Source organism: Felis catus, chromosome C1 (assembly GCF_018350175.1).
Source record: "Felis catus isolate Fca126 chromosome C1, F.catus_Fca126_mat1.0, whole genome shotgun sequence".
Classification (NCBI taxonomy): Eukaryota; Metazoa; Chordata; class Mammalia; order Carnivora; family Felidae; genus Felis; species Felis catus.
This window is the reverse complement of record NC_058375.1, coordinates 160,288,200-160,301,090: the sequence shown is the minus strand read 5'-3', so window position 1 is coordinate 160,301,090 and position 12,891 is coordinate 160,288,200. Positions and strand designations below refer to the sequence as shown.

The 12,891-nt window shown below is 40.6% G+C and overlaps 1 protein-coding gene across 4 annotated transcripts in view; it reads left to right on the top strand.

Annotated features, from left to right (window-relative positions):
- SLC25A12 (solute carrier family 25 member 12) overlaps nucleotides 1–12,141 on the top strand; it is a 207,796-nt gene extending 195,655 nt beyond the window's left edge. For all 4 annotated transcript variants that reach the window (XM_019838262.3, XM_019838261.3, XM_011285309.4 and 1 more), the window contains 5 exons: nucleotides 4,071–4,211; nucleotides 6,310–6,448; nucleotides 9,021–9,179; nucleotides 9,293–9,383; nucleotides 11,040–12,141. In XM_019838262.3, the coding sequence (XP_019693821.1) occupies nucleotides 4,071–4,211; nucleotides 6,310–6,448; nucleotides 9,021–9,179; nucleotides 9,293–9,383; nucleotides 11,040–11,241 (732 nt within the window). In that variant the 3' untranslated portion in view covers nucleotides 11,242–12,141. The remainder of the gene's footprint in view (nucleotides 1–4,070; nucleotides 4,212–6,309; nucleotides 6,449–9,020; nucleotides 9,180–9,292; nucleotides 9,384–11,039) is intronic.
- The last annotated feature ends 750 nt before the right edge of the window (nucleotides 12,142–12,891 follow it).

Genomic DNA, 12,891 nt, shown 5'->3' with positions numbered 1-12,891 from the left:
GAAAAGTGAAAGCTTCTAAAACAGTTTTAATATCAATGCTTGCTTCTCTCTATAAAAATAGGCAGCAAATTTGAAGAGGGAAATTTAGCAAGTAGAAGTTTAGAAGTTAATTTTGGTGATTTGATGAGTGAAACAAGTTCCTCAAAGGTATTGTATGGAGTGGGGTTATCTAATGTAAGCATCAGTACAAGGAGCAGCAGGATGGCAGATGAGACCGTGTCCATTTAAGACTGTATAGCTGTGTATCATCATAATTTAACTTGAAATTTTATATGTCTTGGTGTCTGTTATTTCAGATCACTGTCTATATTTGGTTAGATTGTTTGATGTTCATACCTAAATAGATGGATAAGCCTGTTTAAAGTTTTGGATCCACAGATAACTAGTGCTAACCAGTTTTTAAAATGCATTCAACGTATATAAATTCCCAAATTTATTCTGGGGAAGAATGTGTGAAAGAGGACATAGTCTATAAAAGAAGTCATTGTTTCTAAGACCAGTTCTGTTTCTCATTATTTTTTTCTATTTTTTGTTTTTGAGCAGTTAATACATTTCATAATTCAGGATTTAAAAGGTACAATAGGATATGCTTTCAGGTACACATTTCTCTTTCCACGAGGCAACCAATATTTTCATTTCTAAGCCATTCCAATTTTGATGAACTTAGGTTAATTTTGACATATTGGTCATCAGTGGATACCTATATTTTATGTTTTGTTTACGTTGGCATGATTTTATTATGATCCTATTACCTGATCAAGAGCATATAATTGTTTCCACTTAACTCTTTCCTTACTTGGGCATTTACATTCTTTTGTTTAATTTATTGCTCTTTAAAGTAGCAAACATATTTGCATATTTGTAAAAAGCAAAACATATGGACATATTTGTAAAAATATACTTTTTATTCTATTGTAAAGTTATCATATTTTTATTTCACAATTTAACACTTCTGAAATTCAGCATATTCAATGATTATATTTATCATAACCAGGGTTTTTTCCCCTGTGAAAAGCTGTTTTTAATGTAATAATATTACTTAAAATCAGTAGAGCCTTAAAATAGAAATGATATTTTCCTATATTTGTGTTTCAGAGTGGAAACAATTAAGAATGTGATAAAACCTGGGGCACCTGGGTGGCTCAGTCGATGAGTGTCCAGCTCTTGGTTTTGGCTCAGATCATGATTTCACAGTTTCATAGGTTCAAGCCCTACATCGGGCTCTGCTCTGGCAGGATGGAGCCTGCTTTGGATTCTTTCTCCCTCTCTGCCACTCCCCGACTCACACTGTCTCTGTCTCTCTCAAAATAAATAAATAAATTTCAAAAATGTTTTTAAAAATGTGGTAAAACATAATCTTTGTTCTGGGTCACTAGATTTCTTACTAGAGCAATTGAATTAACTGCAGATTTTATCCCCCCATCTCATGTCCCCAGTTTAGGTCAATCTCAGAGTTCGGAAAAGGACAGCACATATTTGCCATGTGTGTTTCCCTTTAATTGTTATGAAATATCCAAAGTTTTAGACAACTTAAATAATCATTTTTATTATTTTTTAAATTATTCAATGTTTCTGGATAGTATTTGCCTGCATATTCCTGGGTCTATCATAAAATATAAGTAAATTTTAATAAATATAATAGAATATAAATAAATATAATAAAATACAAAAGTATAAGTTTTACCGCATATACAGACTTGTGCAATTGCTAGATGTTTTCCTCCTTCAAATATAGTAGAGTATGTAGGTGTGAATGAAACTCATAGATATGTGCCTTGCTATAGTGTCATTGCTTTGTTGTTTATATGCTCGCTTGTCAGATGTATGTATAAATCCAAATCAGTTTAGTTTTGTCATTATGTCCAGTGCATTGTCAGGACTTTGTATGCATTCTGGGTAACAGATCTTCAAAGCACACAACAGTTACTGTGTTACACGTTACATGTACACTGAGAAAGAAATGTAAGAGTTGTTAAAGGAGTGCAAATCTCAGTAAACTGGCAGTTATTTCCAGAAGGGTGTGGCGAGCTGGGGAGGAGGAAGTGTGGGCTGGGAGACTGCTGGTTGGAATACTCTTGCTCTGTGGGATGTTTTAATTTACTAATGATTAAAAACATGGAAGAACTTTGTATTTATTTAAACATGATGTCCATATTTAATGTGAGGATCACCCAAGGTTTGACATCATCTGGTGGTGACAAAGTTTGGGGGTTATAATCAAAATTTGTGTTTCTATTATTATTTGTTTAATTCTGCTTTAGTTGAGAACGTAAGGTGCATTTTCCCAAAGATGGTCTTTGCAACCATTATTTATACAAGAGATTTCAGGGAAGTAGTAAACTTTTTCAATTCGTTTGGTCTTTAATACTAGCTGCAGGAGCAATTACTTGGATTATCATTTTAACATAATTTTTTTACCCAGCAATCCTTTTGAAAGTATTGTTTGCTTAGATTGAAACATTGAAATGCTTCCTTCTGCCTGCAGTGCAACAGATTAAAAGAGAGGGAAACACAGGCAAATCAACATGTAAAATTGGGTCACGTATCATTCGGGGACTTGTGTGCCAGTGGTCTGGATTGTCGACTTGGGAGCTGCAGGAGACCCAGAGAGAGACAGCAAATTGCTCGCCCCCTGAGCTTGGTGGACAAAAAGGGGATTAGGGCCCTGGGGGATCCAGGACAGTAAGCTGCCCACGAAGTGGAAAGGAATCTCGCGTCAGTGTCGGCAGTCGTGGATGTCATGGATGGGAGTGAGGGGTCAGGATTGGAGCAGGCGTAGTTGAGGGGTTTCCAGCTCCGGCCAGTTAGCAGAATGGCTGAGACTTGCTGCCCCGTGAAAGTAGGACTGGAAGGACTGTGGGTTTTAGATAAATGAACAGGGATGGGGGTGAAGGTAGAGTGTTGGGTTTTATGGGTATTGTTTGCAATATTTCTATACCTGTGGAACTATAGTGCCCCAGTGAGGCCTTTCCTGTTTCCTGATTCACATGTGACTTGCTGTTGCAGTGAAGTTACGATTATAGAATATAATTATGACTATATGAATATGGTTATAATCGTGTAATATAAACAACTGCAGTTCAGATGAAGATGTGCAAATGAGATTTTTTCACTTCATGGAGATGTATATATTTATTTATGTTTTAACAAATGTATTTTTATGTATCCATACACATACACACACCCATATACGTTTTTTACTTTCTTACAAAAACCAAAAAAAAAAAAAAAAAAGTTGGTAGCAGTTTTGTTAAACATTCTTCTTTTTTTTCTCCTCGACTAGTTAACAGATTTCAGATGCAAATACACCCTCATTATCCAAATTCAAATCCCTGTCACTCACCACCATTGTGGAGTGTGGCTTTGATTTGCCAGTTTTGTACTCGTGGTAACTAGAGGTTCCACTTCCTAGCAGAGTTTTTCTGGTTTTGTCTTAATACTGAACGTGTCTTTCTACATTCTCTCCTTTTAGCTGTGTATCTGTCTCCAGAGTTTTGCTCAGGATAATATATTTTAGAATTTGAACCATGGGAGACTTTTCCCCTCTGACTTAAGGCACGTCTGTGGGGGCGAAGTTGTGTTAATTGCTTTACAATCCATGGCAGTGGAAATGGGTGGCTGAGCTAAAAAGAATGATTGCTAAGAAAAGAAAAAAAACAACTGTAGATCCAAATTTTACCTCCAGCTTACAAAAGATACCAACCGGTCTTCTGCCATCACTTTCCCTTTCATTGGGGAACTCCCCACTGCCTCATCTGGCTTCACTTTTGTTTTCCAAATGAGTTTATTAGTTTTGCCATTTTGGGTGCTGAGTTGACTCTGGAAAAACTGGTCTGAGAAATACTCCTGACATTTCAGATAGAAACAAACCCAGACATAGATTGACTTGAATTTGGGACCATCCCTGTGGGCCCCTCCATTATTGGCCGAAGCGTGGGACTCTCAGTCTCCTGTGAAGAGGGAAGAGTAAAGTGGTACCATGTAGAGGCTTTTCTGGATTTTTCTTGGTTACACTGTCAGTCGGTCTCTGATTTGGAAATCTGCTTCTGTCTCTCCTCCCTTGCCTACAGGCTGGCGGCTCTCAAGTCATCTTTACTAATCCACTGGAGATAGTAAAGATTCGCCTGCAGGTAGCTGGAGAAATCACCACAGGACCCAGGGTCAGTGCCCTGAATGTACTCCGGGACCTGGGACTTTTTGGTCTGTATAAGGTGGGTAGATTCCCTTGGGTTATCTCAGTAGACAGCTTATAATGTACTCAATAGAACCGTGAAAGAATGTGGAAACCAGGCTTCTCCCTCCAAACTGGAAAAGTAATTTTGTCCAGCAGGGTAGTCCCTTGAGTACAAAATCAGACAAAAAGAAAAAATCAGGACACTTCTATTAGAGGCAGTGGGATATACAAACACACTCTCCTGTTGTCATCTTCAGGCTTTTATGAGGCTGCCAGCAGGGAGGCCAGCACTGCAGACCTGCTGGCTTTAGGCTCACAGCCTTTTATTTGACCACAGGTTTGGGAAAAGTTTCTTTGGTGTTCTCTTTGGGCTGTTTTAGGACTTCAAAATAGTCTTGTGTTTGAGTCTGAGTTATCTCTATTGTTATCTTCCCAGTAGGAGCTTCTGTTTGTCTTAATAATTTGACCACAGTGAAACAGTAGTAGAGTTTGGTAGAATTCAGGTCTTAAGAAGTTAAGTGGTAGGATTTGTCAATAATGAATTCCATTAAAAAAAAAAAAACAAAACAAACCAGAGTGTACTGTACTTTAGCAGAATGCCAGTCAACAGATTCCTTCCCTGCAGGTATACTTACTCCCATCATTACAGATCAGATGTAATGGAGCAGAAGCTATTATTTTTCTTAAACAAGGAAGAGTATTTCTTTCCATTCTTCTGCCTGGTATAAGAGGGGAATACGTAAATTTAGCTGCTATTAGACAACTGTGTTTCCACAGCATCTGATTTATTTATAGATCTGTTGCTGTAGAAATGTGTAAATTGGCTTCTGGAGCTGCAAATTAGAAATTAGAATTTCTCTAGATTAGATTCACACAGGTACAGGGCTCTTGGGAGACCAGTAAACCAATGATGCTTGAATCTTGGGAGAGTTCTGTATACATTCCCTCCCCTTCACCCGCAATTTCCATCCTTTTTGTGGAATTACCTTTGAGAGCTAAATTTATTGATACTGTTTCTGTCTGTATCATTCTTCAGAGAGTTCTTGGAATTTTTTTTTTTAATGTTTGAGTTTGTCTTTTGAAAACAGAACCATTAGGGAAACAAGTGCCAAAGACAGTGTATTTGCCTGGCTAGATAAAGCCCTGGATAGTAGAATAGCATGGGCTACTAACCAAGCTGAGGGAGGCATTTATTGTGAGCTTTCTACTCCCGTGGAAACTTCCGCTAAAATAATTTGTCCTAGTTCCCCACCCCCGCCCCTCCTCTGCTGTTCAGGACATGGGGGCCCAGGAAGGAAGATTGGTGGTTTCTTTTTTCCCCTTTTGTAGAATAGTCACCTTTCTTTTCCACTGCCATTGTCTGTAGCTTCTTAACTGGTACTTCATGGGTTCTAAGCTGTGTAGATCGAATTGGTGAATTGTTAGAACTGTGGGCTGCCTTTGCTGCTTACTTTGGAATCAAGCTATTAACCTTGGGTTTCCAAGTCTGTTGCCACTCATATCCTTCCCCATTGCATCCACCAAAGCCACACGGAACAAGCAGTCTGGAAGTTTGAGAATTCAATTTTTTTAACCTTAGAATCTGAATCTGGGGGTGCCTGGGTGGCTTGGTTGAGCGTCCAACTTTGGCTTAGGTCATGATCTCACGGCTCATGGGTTTGAGCCCTGCGTTGGGCTCTGTGCTGACGGCTCGGAGCCTGGAGCCTGCTTCAGATTCTGTGCCTCCCTCTGTCTCTGCCCCTCCCCTGCTTGTGCTTGCTTTCTCTCTCTCTCTCTCTCTCTTTCTCTCTCTCTCTCTCTCTCTCTCTCTCTCTCTCTCTCTCTCAAAAATAAATAAACATTAAAAAATCTCAATCTGTATTGGAAATGCCAGAAAATTCTTAGTTATCAGGATAACATCATTACCCACTTAATGAACTCTAGGACTCGAGTCCACAAGCCTTTCTCAAACTTTGAGCCATGTATATTTGTCTATGCTCCTCTCGCCACCCCCACCCCCCCGCCCCCCATTTCTATTCCACATCAGTCCCCATGCTGTTTGAGGGAATACCTAATACTTGTCACCCTGGATCCCTTATGGGCATTCATGGCCCTGTTTACATAACTGTTTTGCACTATTTCCTCACTTGTAACAGGGTGCCAAAGCGTGTTTCCTCCGAGACATTCCCTTCTCTGCAATTTATTTTCCTGTTTATGCTCATTGTAAACTACTTCTGGCTGATGAAAATGGACACGTGGGAGGTATAAATCTCCTTGCAGCTGGAGCCATGGCAGGTAACTAGAATTTTCTTTTTTAAACCAAAGAACCCTTCCCCCATTCTCTTTAAGAAGTACAGAATCTCTGTGTACCGTCTGCCTTTATTTCTGGAAGGTTATTGTTTGTATCTGACTTAGTTTAAATATGATCACTTTTTTTCCTTTGTGGGATGTGCTCTAATTCTGATGAGAGTTAATTACATTTGCATACTGTGGATAAACAGCATAATGCAGCTTAGCAACTCAGAGCCAAATTAGATCTGCCCATCTAAATTGGGCTTTCATCATTAATGTGCGCCTCCCATGCCCCTGAAACCTTGGGTGTAGCCAAGCTAAGCATTAAGGTGGAAAAATTCTTCATCAAATCAGTTGCTTCATTGTATCTTATGTGATGCCCAGGTCTAGCCTGCCTCACTTGCTATTTCTGCATGTTGGAGTCCCCATGATTTGCCTTAGAACTTGAGCTTTCCTCATGATACTGTCGATGTTCCTTCTACCGTCATTCTAATTAGATCAAAGTAAGCAGTACTTTCCCAGCAAACTATCCCATACTCAAATGGGCATCTCTTCTCTGTCCTTTAACGCTTTCTTTAATAATACTTGTTTGCGTAAGTTTTATCTTCTGTACTAGGCTGGGAGCTTTTTGCAGGGAGGAGTTTTATTCTCTTTATCCTTACTATCCCTTCGTGGCCAGCATGGTAATAATAGGAGCTCAAAAAATGTCAGTGGGATAAATGAAAATCTTCATCTGGTCTAAGATCCCAAATTAGACACAAAAGAAATTCCATCTGAAAGAGGAGCCTAACACATGCAGGAAGGTACTAAGATGTTTTCTTTTGATCGCACAGGCCTAGCCTTCCTCTTGAAGGAGCTGACTGGGGATAGTAGGGGAGGACCACGTGTCCTTGGCTGCACCGGCACTCAGAAATGACAGAGGAAGGAAAAGGCATGTGTTTGCTCTCCATTACTGCTGGTCAGAGATAGAAACATGAAGGGTGTACACAGACCCAAACGGAGTCCCCAGATGCTGGTGTAGGTCTAACTGCCTGGACTCATGGTGCCGTCTGGCTCTCACTGGGTTCGTTCTCCTCTGGTGCCCTGGCTATACAGCAGAACAGCCTGAGCACTTCCTGAAGTGTGGGGTGCATATGGTGGGGTTCTAAGGGTGTTGGGATGGACCATGTTCTTGTCCTCGCCCACGATGACAGGGAATGACTTGTGATGGTTAAAAAAAACTCTCCAGGGAGCTCTGAGTCCTTATTTGGGGTCTACCAAATCCCGTGTCCTCTGGCCTTTGCTATTTCAGTCAACTGCACATTTGAAAGCCAGAAAAACTATCTGCTCTGTCTTGGCACTGAGTGCTCATCCAGCCTCTTTTGGGTACTCACCAAAGGCTCCCAGTTTTAAATGGGGCCAGGAAATTTTTCCTCCAGACTTTGGCCTGTGCTTTCCAGTCAGCAGCAAAAAACCAGCCAAAGAACAGTCTAATCGTGGACAGGCATTTTGCCAACAGTTGATGGAACCAAGGAAACATTTCCATGGAACTGTCAGCACCAACTTTTTGCCCACAGATACTCGATGTCAAGTTTTCATAATGGAAGATGATTTTTTCTCATTTTTTTTCCAGTGAAGCCTTGCTGGCAGGGCCTGAGAACATTTAGAATTCAGAACATTCCAAAGACAGGCAATTTTCCTTGTTTCATCTGAATACGGTGCAGGGCCATGTGGAAGGGGGGGTATTCGCATCATCCTGTAACAGGCTCCCACAAAGTCCACTAGCTCCACCTGCCTGGTGATGATTCAGTGATATTCAGGCCATTTGAATATCTTCCCCCTGAGGAAGGTTATCTTGCTCCTTTATTCCCTGCTTTGTTTTATGTGAAAGACGTGGTTGTGAAATCCATTTTGGGTGTCCCGCTGCTGATCAATCTCAGCATGACCCCAGGGAGCTCACGCACAGGGGATAGATAATAAGGCCTTTTGATGATCGGTTCTCATATTGTTCCTTAACTGGTTGCCTGGCTGCCTCTGCTCCAATTGTAATGACTTCTGTCATGTAAGCATGTCTGAAAGGAGTCCCAGTCAACTCTTGAGTTAGCCCTCAAACAGGTGAGTGGATATGAGTACTGACAGTCACCTTGCACAGTAAGATGACAAGAATCAGCAAAAACCACTGGTTTGTTGTCAGGTACATTTAACATCTCATTAAATGGACAGTGTCCTCATTTCTTACTATATACATAAATACTTGTGTCTTATTTACCAAAAAAAGGAGGTAAAATAATTGAAACCTAAAGAGGAATACTTGGGAATCATCCTGGTAATATTGCTGCATTTTTTCTTGTCACAGTTCTTTGGGATCATGCAGTATAGAGTGATTTTTCTAATTCATAAAGAAAAAAGGATTCTGTTCCACACTGAAGCAGCTAGTTAGGCTTATGTGTCCTTTTTTCCATGAGTGCCCAGGCATCTATTTAAGAAACTTTGAGTTAGAGCAGTTAAAGTTGCTAATTGTATTGTTAGATGTTAGCAGTATGTCTGTTCTTTATAAGGTACTTTGGATGACTTACATGTGCCTTTCTCCTGAAAGGTGTGCCTGCTGCTTCTCTGGTGACCCCCGCTGATGTCATCAAGACAAGATTGCAAGTGGCCGCCCGTGCTGGCCAGACGACATACAGTGGTGTCATTGACTGTTTCAGGAAGATACTCCGGGAAGAGGGGCCCTCAGCATTTTGGAAGGGGACTGCAGGTAGGGACTAGGGCCGTGCAGAATGGCTGTCTGGTGTTAGGGACCTGCTCCCATTACTCACTGGTCGGCTTTGCCACAGCCATGTTAAGTATCCCCACTCCCATCTTTTTCAGCTCGAGTGTTTCGATCTTCTCCCCAGTTTGGTGTTACCTTGGTCACCTATGAACTTCTCCAGCGGTGGTTTTACATTGATTTTGGAGGCCTGTAAGTGCAGCTATTCAACTCCTTGTAAAAGAAAGCACCAAAATCAAAGTAGGCCTTTGGCCTACAAAGGCATTTTTGAAACTATTAGAAACTAGGAGGACAGAGAATCCTACAGGACCAGTGCATTTAAAACAAACAGTGGGCTTGGGGTGCCTGGGTGGCCCAGTTGGCTAAGCATCCAACTCTTGATCTCAGCTCAGGTCTTGATCTTGGGGTTGTGAGTCCAACCCCTGTGTGGGACTGCACACTGGGCACGAAGCCTATGTAAAAAAATAAATAAATAAAACAAACAGTGGGCTTGAGAAGCTTCAGTATCAGGGGAGTGAGACCTTGGTAGGGGGACATCATACACAGTATTAAGCAGTTACTTGGGGAAGGTGAAGGCAAGCAGCAAATTAAAATGTTATGTGAATAAGTTATTTTTTAGTATAAGCAAATACTGAGCTTCATGGATCTAGGTCCTTATTATTTGAATTTATTATATGGTCTTTTAACCAGAAGTAATGTAAATTTGTGTTAGTAACATTTTAATGAACTTTGTTTCAAAGGCTCCATCAAGCCCTTTCATACCTCCAAGACTTCATTATTCACCATAATTTATGACTAGATAGGTATAGGTGTTCTTAGAGCTAACAAACAGGAAAAAAAGAGAGAGGTTATGCCCATGGACATAATCACTGGTGAGATCTAGGTCAGAAATTGGGCCACTTGAAGTCTCTTCTGAGAAGAAAAGGAACTACTTGTTGAATCTGCTGAGGGGGAAGGTTGTACCCAAGCAAGTACTTATCAGCTTTTCAGCAGATGATCAAATCCCGTATGTGGGTCTTCACCTCATAAACCTTTGACCCCCTTTCTTGCTCAGAGGCCAAATAGGAAATTAGCTGTTGAACCAAGAAGTAGAGGGACTTAAACAAAGGAAGTAAGAATAGTAGTCTCACAATTCCAGGCTTTCCTATGCTTTCAGATTGTGTAAACGTAAGATTTCTCTCTATTTCTCTTTAAATTTAGTAATACTTCATGAGTTTACTATTTAAAAAGTTAGCTTTTTAAATTTTTTTTTTATTATTATTATTTTGAGAGACACAGACAGAGTGTGGGCAGGGAGGGGCATAGAGAGAGAGGGAGACACAGAATCTGAAGCAGGCTCCAGGCTCCTAGCTGTCAGCACAGAGCCCGACGCGGGGCTTGAACTCACAGACTGTGAGATCATGACCTGAGCCGAAGTCGAATGCTCAACCAATTGAGCCACCCAGGCGCCCCAAAAGTTAGCTTTTTAAACTATGTCAGAATAAAAGAAAAATATAAACTTTTTATGACTAATTTATGCTTAGTACAGAAAATTTGGAAAATGGGAAAGTGTAAAAGAGAAAGTCACTCATGGTCCTGTTTCCCAGAGAGTTTTAATATTTAAGTGTATTTGTTTCTGATCTTTTTTCTGTGGACCTATTTATAAATTGAGACCACCAAAAAAAAATGTGAATGTGTTGCTTTCCAAGCAGCTATAAATATAACAAACGTAGCATAGATGACCAGGAACTATTCGGACGAACACTCCTCTTTGTGGCACATGGGTGAGGCTGAAAGTGTTCTCCCATCCTCACGTGCCGTCCTCATCAGTCTGGCGCGCACTAACCATTAGCTTTTTCCTATCAACAGCAAGCCCTCTGGCTCAGAACCAACACCTAAGTCACGCATCGCAGACCTTCCTCCTGCCAATCCTGATCACATCGGTGGATACAGACTGGCCACAGCCACTTTTGCTGGCATTGAAAACAAGTTTGGCCTTTATCTCCCCAAATTTAAAGCTCCTAGTGTTGCTGTGGTTCAGTCAAAGGCAGTGGCGGCGGCCGCTCAGTGATGAGACAACCACTGAGTGTGGCAAAATGGTTGCCCTGGAGAAAGGGGCCTCGAAGAGCAGCCCTGTAATGTATCCAGTCAGCTGCATGGTGCTGACTGAGCTGAGGAGTCAAACTATTCTTTCTATATGACATATACATATATTTGTTTATAAAGTAATCATTTGCCCAGGAAAAAGCGACAACGCAGTTTCAAGCTTTAGTCTTAAGTGTTGAAATGTTTTCTAAGCCTTGGCATGAATTAGTGTTCTAGACTGCTTTGCACAGCTTGCACTTATAGTGACTGTACATATTGTACATCTTTGTACAGAGACATCTTGGCACCTCATCCCAACAAATCACGTTTATAGAATGTAATGCGGTTCTAAGTGGCTTGAAATGTACAGAATGTTTTGAAAGTGTTTTATTAAGAGTCACACAAAAATAAATGTATTAAAATTAAATTCATTCTCTTATTGGTGACTTATAGAAATAAAGCATCAATATTGGATGTATTTAATTCCCAGCTCGTTTTCCATTCTGGAATAAAAAGGTATTTGCTGATAAGGAGGCATAATGAGGCCAAGTGCTTACACCATCGAATAAGAGATCCTTGGAAGATGCATGCTAGTAGATGCCAGAGGACCAGGCTAATGACTTGTGTGTGCTGATGTGTTTCCATTTGTATTTAATATGTGTATAGATTCTCCTCTGTTCATCAATCAAAAGGCATTTCCTAGACAGCTCCTCTCCTGTCAGTGGGCATACGGAAATAGGGATGTCTCCCAGCATTACTGGCTTAGTTTTGCTTTCCTCTGACACAGCAAGGCAAGGGCCTAGCTTTTAAGATTTAAAGATACTTTGGCAATTTTCCTTCATATGGACATGTTTCCAATCAAAAATAAAATGCACACCAAAATGTATGCATGTAGTTGGATTTTCCTTCGTAAATACTCTGATAGTGCTTTTTATTTTGATTCACTACCAGTTCCAAAGAACTCATGATCAGGAATCCCTCTCTCCCACTTCTGTAAGAAAGTATTTGATTTGGAAAGGGCTCTGGGAGTGAGGGGAGGGAGGACGATAAAGAGAAGCTGTACCTTGGGATTTTTAGTGGGGTCTAGGTTCTTCCTTATGAATCCAAATACAAACTACTTATTCCAAAAGTCACTCACCCAGGATGTGATTACTAATTTAGATCTAAACATGCATCTTGACAGCCACATCTACACTTTGCTGTGCTTGTGATTTGATGTGTACGTCAGAATTTACTTTAGCAAAGTGCTTTGGGAAAACATTATTGCTGTTGCCGATAAGCCGGGATAGGAGAATGTATGCAAATATTTTCAAGGGACAAACTTGGAGATAGACCAAGTCACTTAGTATCCTACACAACACTCATTGCTTGATGGCTGACAGGTCTGTAACACAACTATAGGCACTCTCAGGCCCTCCAGCAACAAAAGACTTAGCTTTGAAAGCAAGTTATTTCCAAATGTATTCAGTTCTCATTGGAATGGAATAAATAACAATACAGTTGTTCACTATTGCCACCTGTTAAAAATATGCGAGTAGCCCATGGATATGTTCTTACAAAAGATTCATAGAATATCTGTGCATATAATTGACCTTTGAACAACTTGGGGGCTAGTGGTACCAACCCCCTGTGCAGT